This window comes from Mustela nivalis (genome assembly GCF_964662115.1).
Source record: "Mustela nivalis genome assembly, chromosome: 16".
In the NCBI taxonomy this organism is placed as follows: Eukaryota; Metazoa; Chordata; class Mammalia; order Carnivora; family Mustelidae; genus Mustela; species Mustela nivalis.
Window position 1 is genome coordinate 29,757,993 of NC_139035.1, and position 24,037 is coordinate 29,782,029.

Below are 24,037 nucleotides of genomic sequence, written 5' to 3' on the forward strand. Positions count from 1 at the left end.
TGATGAGATGGGCAGGTTAATACTCAGGGAAAATGGACACAGCACCCCCCATGGAGGGAGAGGGGATGAGGACCGCTGGGCCTGGCCTCTTGAGGTCTCGCTGGCCTGGGAGGCCCCGGGTCCTGACTACAGTGCTGAGGTGGGCTGCAGGTGGGGCTGGGGACAAGCTTCTTCATGCTGATGTTCTAAGATTCTGAATGTGGATGAAAAGAACTTATAACGCATTTCAAACATGATATATACCATTTTGGACCACAGGTCCATGGTAAGGAGAGAAAAACTGAATTCCAAAATTGTTTTTCTTGGGATGCCTGCGTGGCTCAGGTCATGATCCCAGGGTCTTGGGATCGAGTCCCACATTGGGCTCCCTGCTCAGTGGGGAGCCTGCTTATCCCTCTGCCTCTGCTGTTCCCCCTGCTTGTGCCCTCTCTCTGAAAAATAAATAAAGTCTTTGAAACCCCCCCAAATTGCTTTTCTTAATGTTTTAATTCTGAAAATTATTTGATCAAGGCTAATGACTAAGGCGGCATGGTTGGCAACATTTCCTGTTGGAAAAAACAAGGCTCATAGGAATTGCAAGCATATTTACAAAATGCATATAGGCTTTCATCTTCAGAGAGCAGAAATAATATCTCAGAAATAAGGCAAAACTGAAAGTCACGTAATACCCTTGCCACTGAGAATCTCAGCCAATATTCTAACAGTCTGAGTGGCTTCATCACTGAGTTCTCCACAAGGAATTGTTTTAATGATTCTTTCTAAAGGGCTCACAGGGTAAACTGCTAATGAACAGCAAAACTAATCAACTTGAATTCCTTTTCCCCCCTTCTTGAACAATTGGATGTTTACAGTGGAGAAATGGGGAGGGGGGGGGATCAATTCAGTAAAATTACATTTCCTTAACTTACAAATTAAAGTTAAGCTAAGGAATGAATTTTAAAACACACCTTAAACACATCTCGAAGATTAAACAGGTAGTGGCATTTCGCTGGGGTTGGCAGCATATTCTGACATACTTGAGAGTAGACAGCGAGAGAACACGATATTATCTGATCCTTACATTTCTGAACGTTGGATGTGAAGTTATTGATGGAGAAATACATTCCCAAATGAGCCTTTAAAAAGAAATCTTATAGTCAGCTCGAAAGTTTAAGCATACTTTCTTCCTAATTAATCCCCCACTGAAAAGGAGATGTTACTATCATGGAGGATGAATGACATTTAAAATGTTAGTAACCAGAATCTACTTTAAACCAAACAGACTAATACAAAGACACTGCAAGTGTCACAAACCAGGGGAAAATCCCACTTCGTCTGAGTTTGGTGAATGATCTAGAGGCATGTATTGCGGCTCTCTGGGGACAATTTATGCCCCATGTGAGTGTATGCCATAGGTGTTAACAATTCTCCCACCCCCTTGCTCTCCTGTAGAGGCTACTAGATGGACTACTAAGTGATAGAACTATTTTCTCATTTTGGGTTGGTGCATGTATATATATATATATATTCTTCTACGTTAGGATTTTTTAAGTGGTGGTTGCATGTATATATATATATATATATTCTTCTACATTAGGATTTTTTAAGTTGTGGTTGTTGTTGATCATGTGCAGAATTACCAAGGGCTCTTTGAAAAACAGATTTAAACATTAATCTTTAAATTTTATATTATAAAGAAGAAAAACACATGATGAGTTTTGAAAAAATCAGTAATCTTGCATAACATTTTTTTTCTTTCCTTTTTTAAAAGTAAGCCCCAGCACGGGGCTTGAACCCACAGCACTGAGATCAACACCTGAGCTGAGCTCCAGAATCAGACACTTAACTGACTGAGCCACCCTGGCGCCCCTCAAATTTGTTTTTCTAATCAAACCAGATTTCAAGTTGAGCTGTTTTTCTAATAAGATATTTCAGATTTTCTTATTTTGTGTTCTATAAAGAAATGAAGAGAACAAACTGAGACAGAAAACTCCAGGAGAGCTTGCTAATAATATAAGCTCCTGAGTGCCTCCCCCTGCTGGCTCAGGGTCTTCAAGAATGAAGTCGCAGGATCCACGTTACACGTGCATTACACGTGTGCCGCATGTATTTCTAATGCACACTGACTGATGTTTTGGTTACTTTGAGACAGGTCACAACCACAGGCCAGAAAGGGAAGGGGGGAACAAAACCCATCACCTTAAGGAATTGTCTTTCAGTATCAATGGCTTTAAGTTCTTCTCATATACCATGAAAATAAAATTCTGTTTGGCAGAAAACGAGCTGGATGCATTACCTGGAAAATAGCCCGCAAGGCGTGCTGTGGAGGGTGAGGCAGCACCAGGATGGAAAAGTGCTTGAGCAGACGTGGGCTGGCATGCCTCCTGACCGCTGCAGGGGCACAGGCTGCCACCAGAGAAAGATCTTGAATGTTCTGAGGGAAGTATGGAAAGGACAGGTACATGCATCCGTAGAAAGTGAATTATCACCCACTGCCCAGCCCCCAGTGAACAGAAGATTTCAATGTTTAGACAAAAAAGATGATTTACTGCAAAAACAAAAACTCTGACAGTAATAGAATCTTCTTGGAAGTAACTGAAATCCCCGAAAGCAATTTTGAGGGCTGTTCCTTCCAGAAGGCTTTCTAAATGTCATCAAGCCATAGCTTGTCTTTGAAGAAGCAATTACTGGACCCTGAGCAACATGGTTGAGGCAGGCAGAGAGGACTCTGGTGCTGAGGGAGGGCTCGGGAGCATGGAGTGAGTCTCCAGGAAAGCGAAGGTTGTGCAGGTCACCTCCCGGGGACCTTCCTGCCCAGGCTGCATGTGGATTCTTCTCCTGGCTGCGTGCCAACAGTGGTTCCGACCCTCGGGTGTCCCAGCTGACACCCCGCACCAGCCAGGGTGCTGTTCAGGATCGCTGGCCCAGGTCTGTCTGAGTCGTGAACCTGTTTGTAATGCAACCATTTATACAAAGTCTGTTCTGGAGTGCAGGGCTCGTGATGTCCAGGGAAGGAACCGGGTGAGGAGACGAGTGCATTTGCTTTTTCAAAAACTGCAGCCATTCTGATTCGGTTCAATGTAAGGAAAACAAAGACACAGGAATCCTGCCCTGGGAATCTGCTGGACTTTGCAATGGTACTGAACATCCCTGATCTGGGATCTCGCAAATAAAGACGCAGAGCGGTCTTACCCGGACAGTAAGGATGTGCTGGGAAACATTTTCGCTAGCTTTTCTCATCTATATTCACAGCTGTTGCCCTGAAAAATCTGATGAACTATTGATGTGATTAATAGTGAGCATTTATTTGACTCAGAAATTAAACCTATAGGGCCATACTCATAATTTTCACTAACAGCAAATCCTACGGAGCCGAGCAGAATGACAAAAGACGCCACCGGCATGGTTCAAGCAGGGTTTCCGGTGTGTTCTGTGTGTTCATCTGACTAGAGTTCCTAAACTTCTCAATTCACTCAACACTGTTCTGAATATTTAATTCATTGTTAATGGGGACACAATCTTTGTATATGCTGTACCTTCCAAGTGTTCTTCTTTGTGTCGTACAGGCCTCCCATATCTAGTAACTGCCGGATTAATTCCAAGGGTGGCTGAGCTCCGTATGTGTCTGATTCTGGCACGTTTAGATCATCAATGAACAGTACAATCTGGAGCAAGACAAAAGATTTTAAAACATATCACTTAGTATTGCCTTCTCTTCTATTACAACTTAGGAATATTAATTACACTATGGTGTAAAAACAAAGTTATATGAAATGACATGTCTATTTTTCTGTTAAAAAGCAAAAGACCAAATTCCATTTTGAAGAGAGGAGTTTAGAAAATGGTAAGTTTTCAAAATAGCAGACAGCACTCAACAAGGCTCTTCTCTTGGTACCTTTCCCTGGGGCTGCAGATCTGCTTCTCTTCCTCTTTTGGTTATGTTAAAAACAAGACAATAGGGGCGCCTGGGTGGCTCAGTGGGTTGAGCCGCTGCCTTCGGCTCAGGTCATGATCTCAGAGTCCTGGGATCGAGTCCCGCATCGGGCTCTCTGCTCAGCAGAGAGCCTGCTTCCCTCTCTCTCTCTCTGCCTGCCTCTCCATCTACTTGTGATTTCTCTCTGTCAAATAAACAAATAAAATCTTAAAAAACAAGACAATAGGGGCACCTGGGTGGCCCGGTAGGTTAAAGCCTCTGCCTTCGATCCTGGGATCGAGTCCAGCATTGGGCTCTCTGCTCAGCAGGGAGCCTGCTTCCCCCTCTCTCTCTGCCTGCCTCTCTGCCTACTTATGATCTCTGTCAAATAAATAAATACAATCCTAAAAAAAAAAAAAAAAACACATTAAAACAAACAAAGAAAATAAGACAATAGGCCCAAAATGGAGTCCCTCATGGTAAGCCCCATGGCACCCAACCCAGATTTAATGACAGTTTCGGCTCATGGAATCCTAAGCCGGTGACTCAGCATTAGGCAGGTCGTTGGCCTGACAGACCCCTGCCACCCACTTAGGGAAAGTGACATCACCACAACCAACACGCTTTTTGCCAGTATAAACCCCACCCTGTTGCCCACCCCTCTGCCTGTTGATCTGTCATTTTGTACAGCTCCTGGAACGCCCTTCTTTTTGTGAGGCGAATGCCTTGAAGATTCATGAATAAGTGAGCAAAGCCAATAGATCCTTACAGTTAACTCAGCTGCATTTTGGTTTTTAACAGTCTCAAGTCATGCTTACAGGAGAAAAACGTGGTCAAATACACCGTTACAAATCCACAGGCCTCTAACACGTTTTCTGTCTTATCTGGTCATGTTTAATTTAGACTCCAGGCACTTCTTTTGGCTTTCATAATTCCGAATCAGTAAAATTGATCAATATTATGCCTATCTGAAAACCGGAGCCTTCGTTTATTAAGTGCATTTTCTGGCATGTGCAGGAGTGTATGTGACGCTTTGCTTTCTCTGTTTACGGTTAATTAACGAAAGCAAGTCACACGCGGCTTCAGCAGCACTTGCAGATTGGCCTGCGGGACGGGAGGTGTTTTTACCCTGCTGTTCTTTGGCGCTCCAAGAGTGTCTTTGGTTCTTCTGACTAATTTCTTCAGGATCATCTCCTTGGCTTTGGCAGCTGTGATACCGATGCTAAAATTTATCGTTGATACTACAATTCCCTTCTTATCATTTTTCAAGGAACTTTCATCAGTTTTGTCTGCTGGCTTTTTAATATGCTTATCTGTTATGCCAAATATGGAAAAGAAACACAGATTTAGAGAACTTAAAGCATATGTGTGATTTATTTTATGGTGTTAGGAAATGTGAACATTATATAATTTTACTCCAGCGTTGTCATTTTCAGGAAATCACTGAGGACAATTCAGTGAGCAAAGGAATACCAACTGGGGAATGTTTCCCAGGACTTCCTTTGGTGTGGTCTGCAGGGACTCTACAACCACACAGCCAAATACAACAGCAGAGAAGCTGGGGGAATGCTCCGTGGTTTATGCACAACTGACACAAGTACGCTTTTAGGACTTCCTAGTGTCCGGATGTGCAAGGTGGTGTGTATGTACTGAAAGTGCACACAGAGGTCTGAAGGCAGCAGGCACCGGTGTCCACTCGGGACACATTCCCTGAGAGCACCCTCCACGAGGGCCACTGTGGATGGTGCGACAGCAAACCCAAAAGTAGACCCAGAACCAAAAACTCCTCTGGCAAGAACCCTGGGGCCAGGCTTCCTTCCCGATGTGCAGCTGTCTGGGGTCTGTTCCTGCTTTTCCTCTGCAGAAATGGGGTGGCTACTCCCAGAGCCCCGGCCCGAGTTCTCCAGGAGGACCTGAGAATGCATATAGTAACTTCACCACTGAGTTACTCGGACAAGGGTGAAGGAACAGGAGAGGCCGACCCTGCCTCCAGGGACTTCCAGACTGAGTCCACTGTTCCCCCAAGAAGCCGGAGTCCCCACTTGCTGGGAAGCTCTGCCATCACCACCCCCACTGCTGGGTTCAGCAGGGCAGTCTGAGGGTGAGTGGGGATATTTTAGGACTCTCGATTATAAACAGGCAGTGGAAATCTGTTCATTCTGAGATTCTGTTCATTCTGAGATTCTGGTCACGTGGTGGCCTGCACATGGCTGCCAGAGGAAGGAGAGTCACATGACATAATACGCACCTTGACCTTCAGCTCCTGCCTTGGGAGTTTCAGAGAGAAAGAGGCTGATATTCTGCTTCAGGCTATTGGAATACAAGGTTTTCGAGATTCAAGATTAGCTCGCTTCCCAGAGTAGCCATGCAAACAAAATATAATCAAAGTACCGGTGTGTCTTGGGTTTTACCTCGTTCTCCTACAAGGAAACAAATACTCCTCTTTCCCATTTACACTTTTACAGAGAAGACTGTGCTGCTGCCATCACCGTTAAGTTCAACAACATAGGCTTACTCTAAACACAAACTGGACAAATTCCTAGGGTGCCAGGCTACTCGTATGCCCGATGGGTAGTAAGCCATTTACTCACTAGTCCCTTTGTAAACGGCACTTTTCCTTGTGCACGGCTCAACAGAAACCCCTTTCACTTTTACTTTGGTCTTGCCTTCAGATGTTGCTCTGTAATGTGATTTCTTTATTAAAATCCTGTTCAGTTTAAACAGTGATCTTATAGTAAGAGTTCTTTTTTTAGTGTCTGTTACTAATGATTATAATAATTCAGATAAGGAATGACTCCAATGACATTAAATGTTTACAGCCTTATTTAAGCGTAGTTCCAAAATCATTCATGCAACATGCAGGTGGTGGGGCTCTGGCTACAAGTGCCGTTGGAAAGACATGTGTGGAAGTTCAAGATGTCTTGGGAAGACAGGACAGCCTTGACGAGTGCAGGTGGGAGATGACCTGGTGCAGCCTGGGAGGAATCCAACCGTGTCATTCTGTTCAAACAACAGTGTGCTTCTCTCACATTTTAATGAGAATTACTTTAAAAATTTGCAATTTTTATTTGCACAATTTACAACTCTTTTTCATCCCTCCCTTCAGGAAGAGACACAGAGAAAGACAAAGTTCTTTGAAAAGAACTTTTTTTTTTTCTCAAGTAGGCGCTATATCGTGTGGGTGGAGCCCAATGGGGCAGGAACCCGTGACCCTGAGATCAGACCTGAGCTGAGATCAAGAGTCCCATGTTTAAAGAATATTTCATATTTGATAAGATGAAAATTCTAGTCAAGAAAACCAATGATATGCAACAATTTTTGGCAAGTTTTAGGTGTATTTTTCCAGGAAGGAAAATAAATAGTTCATAGCTGTACTTTGTTATGTAAGAAAAAGGAGGTTTTAATTTTAGTTATATTTAAAATAAAGGTAAAATCTCTCATTTAAAGGAATTAATCTAGGTGTTAATACTTTGGAAAAGTACAGATTTTCTTCTTCACTTCTCTTTGGAAGAGTTCTGCATTTCTACATAGCAGGTTTGCTTTTTAAAACAAGGCACATTTATATGTTAAAGCAAAATTTTTTTTACCAGACAAATCAAATTTGGTGTTTCAACATACAACCTTGATTTTTTAATTTCACTGTACAGTAGGACTTCTCCTAAGATGGAGCTGTACTTCACATCCAGTGCTCCAGGACCCTCCAGCCTCTCAAGCATTTCATTAATGGCACTGGTTTTCCCAACAGCAGGGTCTCCTAAGGGGGGGAAAAAAGGACTTTTTTTTTAGGTGGAAGGAAATGAATAGATGCTAACATATTAAGATGAACCAGTAACATTTTATTTGAAAACTGCATGAAAAAGATTCTTTTCTCCCTTTTTTTTTTTTTTTTTTTAAACAAAACCATGGTTAAGCCTGGGTAAACCAGGATGTAGATACGAAATCCTCTCAAATTACTTACAGCTCTGATAAAAGGACACAGTCAAAGTTACCCATTGTGTTTAATCGAAGGCTCATTTACGGCTCTGGCAAATATTCCAGCTCACAGCACAGAGGAGCTGCTGCATGCAATTCATTTCCCTGAACGTTTCTGCTGACACAATCTGGGGAGAGACGTGATGACAAACTCCAGCAGAACACGGTCAGGACTGCATTGTCCACCCGATATTAAGAGTAAGAATGTTTTTTCAAAAGATTTTATTTATTTATTTGACAGAGATCACAAGTAGGCAGAGAGGCAGGTGAGGGGGGGTGGGCGGGAGACAGGCTCCCTGCCGGGCAGAGAGCCCGATGTGGGGCTCGATTCTAGGACTCCGAGATCATGACCTGAGCCAAAGGCAGAGGCTTAACCCACTGAGCCACCCAGGCGCCCAGAGAATAAGAATCTTCTTAGGCCAAACTGGAGGCAACGTATAGATTATGTGAGAGTTCCAGCCTCATTATTTTCCGTGTGAAACTCTGGGAGCAATACTAGGGCCCCTGGTGATGGGCAACAAAAGGTAAGGAAGGGGTGAAATAAATGTTATTGGAGACGTGGGGCTGTATGCATTTGTCACGTGGTAACCTTAAAAGATGGAAACATTTAAACATTAGGTTGCGAAATTGTGAATTTTTTTTTTTTTAAATCAGGCAGGTTCTTTTAATTTTTTCCTTGTATGTAATTACATTTAATCAGACCAATCTTTGCTCCTTCTGTCAGGGACACGCTAAGGCTGTCAGCCCAAGGCTGTGGGGGCCATGTGTGCACTGATCCTGTAGTTCTACTTCTGGAATTTGTCTTGGAAGGAACCAAAGAATGAAGATTTATAACGTCCTCACCTGGCAAATGTGAGCAAATGGGCATTCATACACTGTTGGTAGGAATACATGTTGACATAGTGTCTAGAGCCTCTCAGAGCATATCCCTCCCCCAGTTATAAAGTAAAATGTTTAGACTATGTAATTACTAAGCCTGTTCCTAACTCTATAAATTCTCCTTCTTTAAATCTTCCTAATACCTGTGAGAAGTACGGGGCAGAAATTCTTTAAGAGAAAGCTTATCAGGAAAGAGAGGGACACTGTGTCTCTGGTGGCGATATGAGTGATGTTCTCTCCGTATTCTGTGATCTTCAACAGGTTTTCACTCGATCCTTCAGGGTCCACTAGCATGGATGTTCCTAAGGTAAAGTTAAAAAGTGTCAAATGACCTATAGATAAACATTAATCTTTTGGGTACTGGATACTTTCTGGAAAAGTCTGGACATTGTAAAACCATGTCAGCAGCTGCAGAGAAGCCAGAACGGACCATCAGTCCCCCTGTCATCTCTGCTGATCTCAGCAGCTGTTCCTTCCACTGGCACTCAGCTGGTGCCAGCCCCCACTCCACCCACACTCCCACCGCCCAAGGCCCCTTCTCCTCCCGCTTCCCTCCAGTGAAAGGAAGAAAGCACCTCTCCTGCCCAGCCTGCCGCAGTCCTTCAGAAGAACTTCCCTTCCTGGGCAAGCCTTCTCCTCCCCTCATCTGTCTCGTTGCTGTTGAAACTTTCTGATGTACAAATATTTATGTCCTAGTATCCCCCACCTTTTTATTGGTTGAACCAGGGGAAACTGATATCTATTTAGTAAAATTCAGTTGAATATGGGCAATTTCATATGAAATGTAACACACACTCACACCCCCCCAAAACTAAACCAAATCTCTCTTGAACCCACAGCTTCCTACAAATTCCACCCTCATTCTTTCCACTATTATGCAGCTAAACTTCTCAGAAGGGCTTCACATGACAGAGATCTCACTTGCTCATCTTGAGGTCGCTTTTCTAATGCTAGCAACCGACTGGCTGACACACTTGCGTGGGGCACAATTCTGAAGGCCATAAAGGCATGCGGTCGACAGTCTCCTTCCCATTCCCGTATCCTAGGAACGAGTTCCCATACCGTGTATGCCGGTCAGCAACTTTTAAAAACTGAGTATTTGAAGGTATCAGGGACTTCTTGCCAGTGCCCCAGCAATGGATATTTATGTTCTTTCTAGGCCTTAGCTGAGTTTAGAGAATATCCCCATGTCATTCTGCACACAGCCTCTCACATGCACAGTTGCTGGGTCGGTATAAACTGGAGTACGGTGTAGAATTCTGATGTATACTGACAAGTTGGCTTCCCGTGTTTTCATTCCAAAACCCTGTGCATCACTAATGGTATTTCTGAGAATCTTCCTCGATTGTCATGAAAAAAATGTGGGGGTTTGTTATGTTTTTGTTTCTGGTGCCAGAGACTGGTCTGGTACCAGGTCCTCTGATTTACTTGGCATAGGCTCAGTTGAAGGTGATGTTGTGATGTTCTGATGTTTCGATTCCTGTTATGGTTTGGCTTTGAAAACTCAGGAGGGTTTTAGTATCTTCTAAGCTCGTGGCCTACAATTAGGATAAAGTGGGACCAGAGGAAGTTGTATTTCAGATTTGGAGGAAATACCTCTGGTTTCCCATAGAAATGGTAAATTAAGATACTGAGTTATGTGCATTGATACTCAGTTGTGTTTTTGTACGTAGTAGTAAAGCTCAGGATTAGAATAACCAATATAGCATTAACATGATACACAACTCAGAGGTTTTAAATAAATATAATCACCCACTAATCCTTACTGCCTCAAATATCATAGAACAGAATGCTGGTATAAATCAATTTAAAATCCGAACTTTCTGCTTCATAATTATGATACCTCTGGTTTTTTTCTTTCAGAAAGTCTTATAACAAAACTGAAATTCATTGATGGGAGAAAATTGACTTCAGAGAAATTCAACTCAATTTGCATTTATTGAATTTCTTGTATTTGCAAAAACTCTGAACCCTCAAACTTCAACCAAGCTCTCATGGTACAACAACTTTATACATCTTTGTTTTCTGTAAGTCTGCAGAAGATTGAGAATAAGAACAATGAAGCATATCTGGATATTTGTGAAGCTATGATTCCTCTTTTCTGATTAGCTCTTTCTTTTATAATCAAGTGTAGTTCTTACATATATGCTTTCCCTATTTTAAAAGAGGTCCTGGTCCTCCCCCACTTCTGCTTTCAGTAACCACAGCTAATTAAAATACCAAATCTTTCCACTAGTAAGACTTCCAGTGAGCTATAGTTTTACAATGCACAACTGACTCAATCAAATACATTTCGATTTCTCAGAAAACAATACTCAGTGGTTATTTCCTTAAAGGCATGTTTTGGAAACACAGATCTAGAGTGGTTCTGCACTAACTTGGAACAGGTCAGTCCTCAAAGTTGCTCATATAACTACTTTTATATATAAAGCAGTCCCAACATTTTAGGGAAGTCAGAGTATGATTCTAGTAATTCTCCTTACCTTTTTGAATTAGTGTCTGAACAGTAGGAAGTAATTCTGACCACGGTATGAATTCGCACTGCTGCAAATCCACAAAATAGCCAAAGATAGAACATTTACCAGATGGTAGGTTTACGCCTACATTTGAAAATGACACAAAAATAAGTCCAAGTAAGAAAGGTTCATTTACGGAATGTTTCATTAATGACATGACCTCTATGTGAAAAATCTGATTGTTGAATCAGAAATAATAACTATTCACCAAGGGTATATCCAAATTTATAAAACAGAGCTATCTTTATTTTTCCTGCTGATCTTTAATTAAATGAAAATGTCTTTTTATATCCAGAAAATAAGGTGAATCATAATCTGATATCCTTTGAAATCTTAGCCAGTTCTGTTTATTACTATGTGTTGGATATTATTAAATGAAAGTGTTATACTGGTTTTAGTCAAACCACTGTATTAGGTAACTTTGCTACTTATTTGCAAAGCACATTTGTTTTTCCATTATAAAAGTAATAAATTTGGGGGGCACCTGGGTGGCTCAGTGGGTTAAAACCTCTGCCTTCGGCTCAGGTCATGATCTCAGGGTCCTGGGATCGAGCCCCGCATTGGGGCTCCCTGCTCAGTAGGGAGCCTGCTTCCCCTCACCCACCCTCCCCCCGCCTCCCTCTCCCTCTCTGTCAAATAAATAAATAAAAATCTTAAAAAAAAAAAGCAATATATTTTCTTAATAGATTCCAGAAGATACAGGATAAAAGCAAAAGAATTTAGTCATGCTTTCACCATATGAAGATAATAATGTGAATATTTGATACAGTTCCTTGAATTATTTGTAAAATTTTTTATACCAGAAAATTCATTTTTGGGGAGTATACAGTTCTAGGAGTTTTTTTGTTTTTGTTTTTGTTTTTCCTACCTGAACGTATTTTGTAATCACTATAATGGATGAGATAATAAAACAATCCTAAAACCCTTAAAAAACTCCTTAGTGCTACCCCTTTTGTCTTCTGTTCTAACCCCTGGTAATCACCAATCTGGTTTTTTTGTTTTGTTTTGCTACTGAGTTGTAGTATTATTACTTAATATTTTGGAAAATAACCCCTTATCACATATATGGTTTGCAAATGTTTCTCCTGCTCCATAGGCTGCCTTTTCATTTGGTTGATGGTTTCCTTGGCTGTGCAGAAGCTTTTCAACTTCGTGCAGTCCCACTTGCTTATTTTTGCTTGTATTGCCTTTACTTTTGGTGTCAATTCCAAAAATATCATTGCTGAGACCAAGGCCAAGGAACTTTCTCCCTATGTTTTCTTCCAGGAATTTTATAGTTTCAGGTCTTATGTTTATACCTTTAATCCATACTGAGTTCATTTTGTCCATGGTATGAGATGGGGTCCCAACTTCATTATTCCGTTTGCATGAGAATATGCAGTTTTCCCAGTTCTTTTTATTGAAGAGACCCATCTTCCTGGTATCTCTGCCAAAAATTGGTTGGCTAGGGGTCCCTCGTTGGATCAGTTGGTTGGGAGTCCGCCTCCTGGTTTTGGCTCAGGTCGTGATCTCGGGGTTGTGAGATCAAGCCCCACACTGGGCTCTGTGCTCAGTAAGGAGCCTGCTTCAGCTTCTTCCTCCGTCTCCCCCCAGCCCCTCCCTACTGGCATGTGTGCTCTCTGAAGTGAATAAAATCTTGTTAATAAAATTGGTTGGGGGTGCCTGGGTGGCTCAGTGGGTTAAGCCTCTGCCTTCGGCTCAGGTCATGATCCCAGAGTCCTGGGATGGAGCACCGCATTGGGCTCTTTGCTCAGCAGGGAACCTGCTTTCCTTCCTCTCTCTGCCTGCCTCTCTGCCTACTTGTGATCTCTGTCTGTCAAATAAATAAATAAGTAAAATCTTAAAAAAAAAAAAAAAGAAAATTGGTTGGGTACATGGGCTTGGATTTACTTCTAGATTCTGTTCTGTTCTATCGGTTTCTGTGTCAGTTTTCAATGCCAGTGCCATACTGTTTTGATTTTTATTGCTATGAAATACAGTTTGAGATAAAGTGTGTGGCCTCCAGCTTTGTTCTTCTTCCACAGGATGGTTTTGGCTCTTCAGTCTTTTCTGGTTCCAGATGAATTTGAGGGTTGTTTTATCTATTTCTTTGAAAAAAGCCACTGCAGTTTTGATAGGGATCGCACTGAATTTATAGATGTCTTTGGAGTCCGGACATTTTAACAACTTTAACTCTTTCAACTCATAAGCACAGACTATCTATTTATTTGTGTCTTTGATTCATTAATGTCTTGTAATTTTCAGTGTACTGATCTTTCACCTCCTTGGTTAATTTATTCCTAGGTATTTTACTTCTTGAGGCACTTGTATATGTTAACGTGATGCATCATATTTATTGGTTTGCATAAATTGAACCATCTTTGCAACCCAAATCCTGCATGATCATAGTTTGTAATTCTTTTAATGTGTTGTTTAGTTTGCTCATTTGGGGGGAAGATTTTTGTATCTGAATTCATTGGGCTTGTAGGGTTCTTGTTTTTGTTTTTGTTGTTGTTTTGTGGTGTCCTTATCTGGTTTTGGTATTAGGGAAATGCTGCCTTATAAAATGACTTCGGAAGTTTTCCTTTATATTCAGGTTTTTTTTTTTTTTTTTCTTGGAAGAGTTTAAGAAGGACTTCAGTGTTTGAGAGAATTCACCAGTGAAGGTGACTTTTGTTTGACAGGAAGTTTTACTCATTCAATCTCATTACTTGTTTTGGTCTGTTCAGATTTTCTATTTCTTCTTTAAATAGAAGCAGGTTGTATGCTTCTAGAAATGTCCCCACTTATTTCAGGCTATCTGATTTGTTGATATATAATTGTGCATAGTAGTCCGTTACGATCTTTTTTTTTTTCTTTTCAGCATAACAGAATTCATTGTTTTTGCACTACACCCAGTGCTCCATGCAATACGTGCCCTCCTTAATACCCACCACCTGGCTCCCCCAACCTGCCACCCCCCACCCCTTCAAAACCCTCAGATTGTTTTTCAGAGTCCATAGTCTCTCATGGCTCACCTCCCCTTCCAATTTCCCCCAACTCCCTTCTCCTCTCTAACTCCCCATGTCCTCCATGTTATTTGTTATGTTCCACAAATAAGTGAAACCATATGATACTTGACTCTCTCTGCTTGACTTATTTCACTCAGCATAATCTCTTCCAGTCCCATCCATGTTGCTACAAAAGTTGGGTATTCATCCTTTCTGATGGAGGCATAATACTCCATAGTGTGTATGAACCACATCTTCCTTATCCATTCGTCCTTTGAAGGGCATCTTGCTTCTTTCCACAGTTTGGCGACTGTGGCCATTGCTGCTATAAACATTGGGGTTCAGATGGCCCTTCTTTTCACTACATCTGTATCTTTGGGGGCAAATACCCAGTAGTGCAATTGCAGGGTCATAGGCAAGCTCTATTTTTAATTTCTTGAGGAATCTCCACACTGTTCTCCAAAGTGGCTGCACCAACTTGCATTCCCACCAACAGTGGAAGAGGGTTCCCCTTTCTCCACATCCTCTCCAACACACGTTGTTTCCTGTCTTGCTAATTTTGGCTATTCTAACTGGTGTAAGGTGGTATCTCAATGTGCTTTTAATTTGAATCTCCCTAATGGCTAGTGATGCTGAACATTTTTTCATGTGTCTGATAGCCATTTGTATGTCTTCATTGGAGAAGTGTCTGTTCATATCTTCTGCCCATTTTTTGATATGATTATCTGTTTTGTGTGTGTTGAGTTTAAGAAGTTCGTTATAGATCCTGGATATCAATCTTTTGTCTGTACTGTCATTTGCAAATATCTTCTCCCATTCTGTGGGTTGCCTCTTTGTTTTGTTGACTGTTTTCTTTGCTGTGCAGAAGCTTTTGATCTTGACGAAGTCCCAAAAGTTCATTTTCACTTTTGTTTCCTTTGCCTTTGGAGACATATCTTGAAAGAAGTTGCTGTGGCTGATACCGAAGAGGTTACTGCCTATGTTCTCCTCGAGGATTCTGATGGATTCCTGTCTCATGTTGAGGTCTTTTATCCATTTCGGGTTTATCTTTGTGTACGGTGTAAGAGAATGGTCGAGTTTCATTCTTCTACATATATCTGTCCAGTTTTCCCAGCACCATTTATTGAAGAGACTGTCTTTTTTCCACTGTATATTTTTTCCTGCTTTGTCAAAGATTATTTGACCATAGAGTTGAGGGTCCATATCTAGGCTCTCTACTCTGTTCCACTGGTCTATGTGTCTGTTTTTATGCCAGTACCATGCTGTCTTGATGATCACAGCTTTGTAGTAAAGCTTGAAATCAGGTAACATGATGCCCCCAGTTTTGTTTTTCTTTTTCAACATTTCCTTAGCAATTTGGGGTCTCTTCTGATTCCATACAAATTTCAGGATTATTTGCTCCAGCTCTTTGAAAAATACCAGTGGAATTTTGATCAGAATGGCATGAAAAGTATAGATTGCTCTAGGGAGTATAGACATTTTAACAATATTTGTTCTTCCAATCCAAGAGCATGGAATGGAATGGTCTTCCATCTTTTTGTGTCTTCTTCAATTACTTTCATGAGTGTTCTGTAGTTCCTCGAGTACAAATCCTTTACCTCTTTGGTTAGGTTTATTCCCAGGTATCTTATGGTTCTGGGTACTATAGTAAATGGAATCAATTCTCTAATTTCCCTTTCTGTATTTTCATTGTTAGTGTATAAGAAAGCCACTGGTTTCTGTACATTGACTTTGTATCCTGCCATGTTACTGAATTGCTGTATGAGTTCTAGTAGTTTGGGGGTGGAGTCTTTTGGGTTTTCCATATAAAGAATCATGTCATCTGTGAAGAGAGAGAGTTTGACTTCTTCATTGCCAGTTTGGATACCTTTTATTTCTCTTTGTTTTCTGATTGCTGTTGCTAGGACTTCTAGTACTATGTTGAACAAGAGTGGTGAGAGTGGGCATCCTTGTCGTGTTCCTGATCTCAACAGAAGGCTGCAAGCTTTTTCCCATTGAGGATGATATTTGCTGTGGGTCTTTCATAGGTAGATTTTATGAAGTTCAAGAATTTTCCCTCTATCCCTATACTTTGAAGTGTTTTAATCAGGAACGGATGCTGGATTTTGTCAAATGCTTTTTCTGCATCAATTGAGAGGACCATGTGGTTCTTCTCTCTTCTCTTACTGATTTGTTCTATCACATTGATTGATTTGCGAATGTTGACCCATCCTTGTAACCCAGGGATGAATCCCTCCTGGTCATGGTGGATAATCTTTTTAATGTGCTGTTGGATCCTGTTTGCTAGGATCTTGTTGAGAATTTTAGCATCCATATTCATCAGTGACATTGGTCTGAAATTCTCCTTTTTGGTGTGGTCTTTGCCTGGTTTGGGGATCAGGGTAATGCTGGCTTCATAAAAAGAGTCTGGAAGTTTTCCTTCTGCTTCAATTTTTTGAAACAGCTTCAGGAGAATTGGTGTTATTTCTTCTTTGAAAGTTTAGTAGAATTCCCCAGGGAATCCATCAGGTCCTGGGCTCTTGTTTTTTGGGAGGTTTTTGATCACTGCTTCAATCTCGTTACTAGATATCGGTCTATTCAGGTTGTCAATTTCTTCCTGGTTCAATTTTGCGAGCTTATAGTTTTCCAGGAATGCATCCATTTCATCTAGGTTGCTTAGCTTATTAGCATATAACTGTTGATAATAACTTCTGATGATTGTTTCTACTTCCTTGGTGTTAGTTGTGATCTTTCCTTTCCATTCATAATTTTATTAATTTGAACTTTCTCTCTTTTCTTTTGGATTAGTGTGGCCAATGGTTTATCGATCTTATTGATTCTTCCAAAAAACCAGCTTCTAGTTTCATTGATACGTTCTACTGTATTTCTAGTTTCTACCTCATTGATCTCTGCTCTAATCTTGATTATTTCCTTTCTTATGTGTGGAGTTGGTTTAATTTGTTGTTGATTCTCCAGTTCTTTAATGTGTAGAGACAGCTGGTGTATTCTGGATTTTTCAATTTTTTGGAGGGAGGCTTGGATGGCTATGTATTTCCCCCTTAGGACCGCCTTTGCTATATCCCATAGGTTTTGAATCAAAGTGTCTTCATTCTCATTGGTTTCCATGAATTGTTTCAGTTCTTCTTTGATCTCCTGGTTGATCCAAGCATTCTTAAGCAGGTGTTTTTTAGCTTCCAGGTGTTTGAGTTCCTTCCAAACTTTTCCTTGTGATTGAGCCCCAATTTCAAAGCATTGTGATCTGAGAATAGGCAGGGAATAATCTCAGTCTTTTGGTATCAGTTGAGCCCTGATTTGTGACCCAGTATGTGGCCTATTCTGGAGAAGGTTCCATGTGCACTTGAGAAGAATGAGTATCCTGTTGTTTTAGGGTGGAATGTTCGTTATATATCTATGAGGTCCATCTGATCCAATGTGTCATTCAATTCTCTTGTTTCTTTATTGATTTTCTGCTTGGATGATCTGTCTATTTCTGAGAGAGGCTGTTAAGCTCTCCTACTATTAATGTATTCATATCAATATGACTCTTTATCTTGATTAACAGTTTTCTTATGTACTTGGCTGCTCCCATATTGGGGACATAGATATTTACAATTGTTAGATCATTTTGGTGGATAGTCGCTTTAAGAATTATGGAGTATCCTTCTGTATCACTTACTATAGTCTTTAGTTTAAAATCTAATTTATCTGATATGAGAATCGCTACCCCGGCCTTCTTTTGAGGCCCATTGGCATGAAAAATGCTTCTCCATCCCTTCACTTTCAGTCTGGGTGTATCCTTAGGTTCAAATGAGTCTCTTGTAGACAACATATGGATGGGTCCTGTTGCTTTATTCAATCTGCAACCCTGTGTCATTTTATGGGCTCATTTAGGCCATTCACATTGGGAGTGATTATTGATAGATACGTTTTTATTGACATTGTGTTACCTTTGAAGTCTTTTTTTCTGTAGATTGTCTCTATATTTCTGTTCAATGATATTCTTAAGACTTTTCCTCTTTTATAGAACCCCCCTTAATATTTCCTGCAGTGTCGGCTTGGTGGTCACATACTCTTTTAAGCCTTGCCAGTCTTGGAAACTCTTTATCTCTCCATCCATTTTGAATGTCAGTCTTGCTGGATAAAGTATTCTTGGCTGCATGTTCTTCTTATTTAGTGCCCTGAATATATCTTGACAGCCCTTTCTGGCTTGCCAGGTTTCTGTGGAAAGGTCTGATGTTATTCTGATGGGCTTTCCTCTGTATGTAAGGAGCTTCTTTGTCCTAGCTGCCTTCAAGAGGGCCTGCCTACAATTATAATTCTTCATTCTTACTATTAGGTGTCTCAAGGACTTTTGAGAATCTATAATCTTGGGGGGAGACCGTTCTGCCTCTAGTACATGAATGCTGGTTCCATTCGGAGATTGGGAAAATTTTCGTGGAGAACTTGTCCCACTATATCCTCTAGACTTCTTTCTTTCTCCTCCCCTTCAGGGATTCCAATAATTCTGATGTTGGAACGTTTCATGGCATCATTTATTTCCCTGATTCTGTTTTCATGGCTTCTAAGCTGTTTGTTCCAGGCTTCCTCCTGGTCCTTTCTCTCTATCTGTTTGTCCTCCAGATCACTAATTCTATCTTCTGTCTCAGTTACCCTAGCTTTTAGAGAATTTAGAATAGATTGGAACTCATTGAGAGCATTGTGAAAATCATCCCTGGTGGCTTTCAGTTCTGCCCTAACATTGTGAACAACATCTCTAGTGGCTTTTAGTTCTGCCCTAATCAATTCTGTTTGGTCATCCATGGCTTTCTCCAACCTAGCTATTGCCTGGATAATTGTTAGCCTGAATTCCCTTTCCAACATATTGTCTATGTTGATAGCCATTAGCTCAGTTGCAGAAGGCCCATCATCTGAATTTTTCTTTTGTTGGGCATTCCTCCTCCTACTCATTTTGGTGAGCGATGGCTGAACAGATGTAGCTGGATGTATTGACCGTGGTGCAGTCAAGATGCACCCTGGAATGCTTCTGAGAAATCAGGAGTCCCCACCCAAACGAGAGAAAAAAGAAAGAAAAAAGGAAAAACAAAAAAAGAGAGAGAGAGAGAGAGGAAAAAAAGAAAGATAAAAAGAGAAGGCTCAGCCCAAATGGGCCCCAAGGTAAGATTAATGATGTTTACAAACAAAAAGACTGATAAAAGTATATGACAAGGGAAAAAATATATGTATATATATAAAAGCAAAAAAAAAAAAAAAAAAAAAGAACCCCAAGTATAAGATTTATATACTATCAGGACAAATACAAATACACAGAAACATTGGCAGAAGAAAAAGATGGGAGAGTGGTTATAAATTCTCAGTGTGGGTGAGGAGGTTATTTTGATTCTTCCTGGATGTATCTTGATATCTTTGTTAAAGGACTCAACTTTCCTAAGATAAAGGGGGATTAAAAATTGCTTAAACAAATTTTTAATTGGGCTAGCATTGATTGGGGAAAGGAGATTACCTTGAAGTTTAACTCTATATGAATGTTAAAAAATAAAAATAAAAAAAGAATAAACTAAACTAAATTAAAATTTAAAAAAAAGTAAAAAATAGAAAAGCAAAAGAAAAACACGGGTGTATGTATCAAAAAGTCCAGGTTAAAAAATTATTATGGAATTTGATGTACTGGACATCTCACTGTGATGGTAAATAGGTTAAAAAATTATCTATATATAAAAAAAAAACATGAACCAGAATAGTGGGAACAAATTAAAAATAAAAGTTGTATCTATGAAGAAGTGCTGGTTGTTCTCTTGTCATCTTTTTTTTCTTTTTATTTTTCTTCCTGGTTGGTTTTCTTGGGGAGGGGCCTGCCACGTGGGTTTTCAGGCAATGTTCCCTGAGTTGAGTCTTCTCAGCCCCCTCAAGGGGGTGGGCTCAGAGGAAACTTTTTTTCAGGCTTTTGTTCTCTGGAAGTTTTTATGTATGTTTGTTTTTCTCTCGCCTTGACAGCTTTTGATGGTTTTTGGAGGTTTAGAGGAAAGCAAACTGCACCCAGACCTCCATCTCAGAGAGAAGCCTCAGTCTGTTCCCCTCTGGGTGCTGCAGAGCACATAAGTTCCCCCTCGGCTGCTGGCAGAGCACGTTCTGAGTCGTGGTCCCTGGGGACACAGGAACTCCTTCCTGCTTGTACCCCAAACCATGACAGCGCCGGCTGTCTGGGCAGCTGTGGACCGCCAGAGAGGTTCCAAGCAGCGATTGCACACTGAGATTTTCCTGCTGGCCCAGGCTGGGAGTGCCTGGTCTTTCCGGGTCTGAGAACCTACGTTCCAGGCTGGCACCTGCGTGCACCTCTCTCAGGGGAGGGTGCAGAGCGTGACTCAGACTCTGATCCCATGCACGATAGCATGGCCCAGCACTTGTGTGGGGACTGCAAAAAGGCTGTGCTTTTGCCGGCTGGCGAGGCTCCCAGCCCCTCACAGGATCCAGACTCCACATGCTCTCAGGTGTGCTGGCAGCTCAGGGAACAAGACCTGGTTTCTCCGCCGCACTCTCTCTGGCTCAGCGCCAGGGGTGGCTGTCCTGGGTCCGGGGACTTAGGCCCCTCTCCCTAACTGCCCCGATTCCCACAATTTCCCAAATTCACAAATTCCCACAATTTCCCCCCGCAATCCTTTGCTCTTTTTGAGTGCTTTCAAACAGACTCCAAGTTAATGCTGGTCCCCAGACGCAGGGCACTCTCATATTGGGGTATTACTTTCCAATGGGTCGCCTCTGATGGCTCCCTCCCCCTTTTGTTTATCTTCCCATATCAGTCTGACATTCCCACTTCACTTTACCTGCCCACTGGCGTCTTCTGTCCCCATAGAGATCCAGACGTGTATAATTCTGATCTCAGGCTGATTTCATGGGTGATCGGAGTTTTTTGGTAGGCAATCTGCTCACTTTAGGGTACAGGTTGAAACCGTGCCTTCTCCTACTTTCCTGCCATCTTGTCTCCTCCTCAATATAGCTCTGTTACTATCTTTCATATTTCTATGGTATCTATTGCAATGTCTCTTTGATTTCTCATTTTATTTGAGCCTTCTCTCTTTTTTCCTTAATCTAGGTAAAGATTTGTCAATTTTGTTTACCTTTTCTTTGTTTTTCTGGCTTCTTTTAATTATTTCTACTCTGATCTTTGTTATTTCTTTCCTTTCACTAACTTTAGGCTTATTTTTTTTTCCCTTTTTCTTTGAAGTGTAAAGTTAGATTATTTGAGATCTTTCTTTTATTGCCATGTGGGCATTTATGGTTATAAAATTCCTTCTACAAATTTTTATTGAAACCCATAAATTATGGTATGTTTTGTTTCCATTTTTGTTTTTTAAAGACAAATTAAAAAATTTAAAAAAATCTTCTCATTGATTTTTCAGAAGTGTGCTATTTAATTTCTACATATTTTTAATTTTCTAGTTTTCATCAAGGTATTTTCTAGCTTCAGTATAATTTTCAATCTTAATAATTTGTTAAGACTTATTTTGTGACCAAACATAATGGTCTATGCTGGAGAATATTTCCACGTGTGCTTGAGAAGAATGTGCAGTCTGCTGCTGTCAGACTGAATTCTCTGTATATGTCTGTCAGGCCCATTTTCTCTAAACTATAGCTCAATTCCAATATTTCCTTATTGATTTTTCTCTCTGAACAATCTACCCACTCTTTAAAGTAGGATATTAAATTCCCCTACAATACTGTTCTCTATTTCTTCAGATCTGTTAGTATTTGCTTAATAAGTTTAGGTACCCTGATGTTGAGTGCATATACATTTATAGTTGTTCTATCTTCTTGATGAATTGAGTCCTTTACAATCACATAATGACCTTGTCTGTTGTTAACAGTTTTTGACTTAAAGCCTATGTTGTCCAATAGAAGTATAGCTTAGCTGCTACACCTGTTCTCTTCCAGTTTTCCACTTGCATGGAATACCATTTCCCATCCCTGCAATTTGAGCGTCTGTGTGTCCTTGAAACAGAAGTGAATCTCTTGTAGGCAATACATAGTTGGCTTGTTTTAAAAATCCATTTATATATTCTATATCTTTTGATTGTAAATTTTAATCTATTTACTTTTAAAGTAATTTTGAGGGGGTGCTTGTGTGGCTCAGAAGGTTAATCCTCTGCTTCAGCTTGGGTCATGATCTTGGGGTCCTGGGATCAAGCTCCACATTGGTTTCTCTGCTTGGTGGGGAGCCTGCTTCTTCCTCTCTCTCTGCCTGCCTCTCTGCCTGCTTGTGATCTCTCTCTCTTTGTCAAATAAATAAATAAAATCCTCTAAAAAAATAAAATAATTTTGAAAAGCAAAGACTAATAACATTTGATTGTTTCCTGACTGTTTTGTGGTTCCCTCGTTCCCTCTTCCTGTCTTCCTTGTGAACTGATGATTTTCCCTAGAGGTATGCATTAATTAATTTCCTTTTCTTTATCTTTTCTGTACTGTTGGTTTTTCATTTGTGGTTACCATGACACTTGACATGACATACATGACATAAAACATCTTTTAAACTGATAACAAGTCAATTTCAATCACATGCAAAAACTCTTTCGCCTTCCCCTCACATTTTATATTTTCCATGTCACAATTACTCTCTCTTTATATTGGGTATCCATTACACATCTAAGCAGCTATAGGAATTTTTAATGTTTTTGAGTATCAATTTTTATACTAAAGGGATTCAAATGCCACCATATTACAGTAGTAGAGCATCTGAGTTTGACTATATACTTACCTTTACCAATGTGCTTTATAATTTCATTATTTTTTTCCTGCTACTAATTAACATTTTCACTTAAGTTTGAAAGACTCCTTTTGCATTTCTTATAGGGTTGGTTTAGGGTGATGAACCCCCTCAGCTTTTGTTTGGGAAAGTCATTTTTTTGTCCTTTATTTTTTAAAAAATATTTTATTTATTTATTTGATAGACAGAGATCACAAGTAGGCAGAGAAGCAGGCAGAGACAGAGAGAGGGTGAAGCAGGCTCCCTGCTGAGCAGGACCCTGGGATCATGACCTGAGCCGAAGGCAGAGGCTTTAACCCACTGAGTCACCCAGGTGCCCCGCACCTTTTTTTTTTTTTTTTAAAAAGATTCTATTTATTTCAGAGAAAGAGAAAGAGCGGGGAGGGCAGCGGCAGAAGGAGAAGCAGACTCCCCACTGAGCAGGGATCCTAATATGGGGCTTGGCCCAGGACCCTGAGATCATGGTCTGAGCAGAAGGCAGATGCTTAGCTGACTGAGCCACTCAGGCACCCATCTCCTTCATTTTTTTTTTTTTAAAGATTTTATTTATTTATTTGACAGACAGAGATCACAAGTAGGCAGAGAGGCAGGCAGAGAGAGAGGGGGAAGCAGGCTCCCTGCTGAGCAGAGAGCCTGATGTGGGGCTTGATCCTGGGATCATGACCTGGGTCAAAGGCAGAGGCTTTAATCCACTGAGCCACCCAGGCGCCCCTCTCCTTCATTTTTTGAAGGACAACTTTGCAGGGTAAAGTATTCCTGATTGGCAGTTTTTTCTTTCAGCACCTTGAAGAGATGATCCCACTGTCTCCTGGGCTGCAAGCTTTGTGGTGAGGAATTTGCTGAGCTTCATGGTAGTCCTTTTTGTGGGCAATTTTTTCTTCTACCTGTGTTCAAATTCTCTTTCTTTTAGATAGTTTATGTGTTTGGGAAGATTTTTGGGTTGAAATTACTGGAGAGATGTCTGAACTTCATTTAAAAAGTAAATCCTTCCCCAGATTTAGTAAGTTCTCCGCCATTATTTCTCTAAATAAGCTTTCTGTCCCTTTCTTGCTTGCTTCTTCTTTTGGGACTCCCT

The 24,037-nt window shown here is 40.8% G+C and overlaps 1 protein-coding gene across 9 annotated transcripts in view; it reads right to left on the minus strand.

The window, feature by feature from the left end:
- DNAH14 (dynein axonemal heavy chain 14) overlaps nucleotides 1-24,037 on the minus strand; it is a 348,451-nt gene that overhangs the window by 111,382 nt on the left and 213,032 nt on the right. For all 9 annotated transcript variants that reach the window (XM_082704493.1, XM_082704492.1, XM_082704488.1 and 6 more), the window contains 8 exons: nucleotides 11,227-11,343; nucleotides 8,887-9,045; nucleotides 7,514-7,646; nucleotides 6,141-6,202; nucleotides 5,021-5,205; nucleotides 3,516-3,644; nucleotides 2,276-2,413; nucleotides 948-1,115 (listed from right to left, as the gene is read on the minus strand). In XM_082704493.1, the coding sequence (XP_082560619.1) occupies nucleotides 948-1,115; nucleotides 2,276-2,413; nucleotides 3,516-3,644; nucleotides 5,021-5,205; nucleotides 6,141-6,202; nucleotides 7,514-7,646; nucleotides 8,887-9,045; nucleotides 11,227-11,343 (1,091 nt within the window). The remainder of the gene's footprint in view (nucleotides 1-947; nucleotides 1,116-2,275; nucleotides 2,414-3,515; nucleotides 3,645-5,020; nucleotides 5,206-6,140; nucleotides 6,203-7,513; nucleotides 7,647-8,886; nucleotides 9,046-11,226; nucleotides 11,344-24,037) is intronic.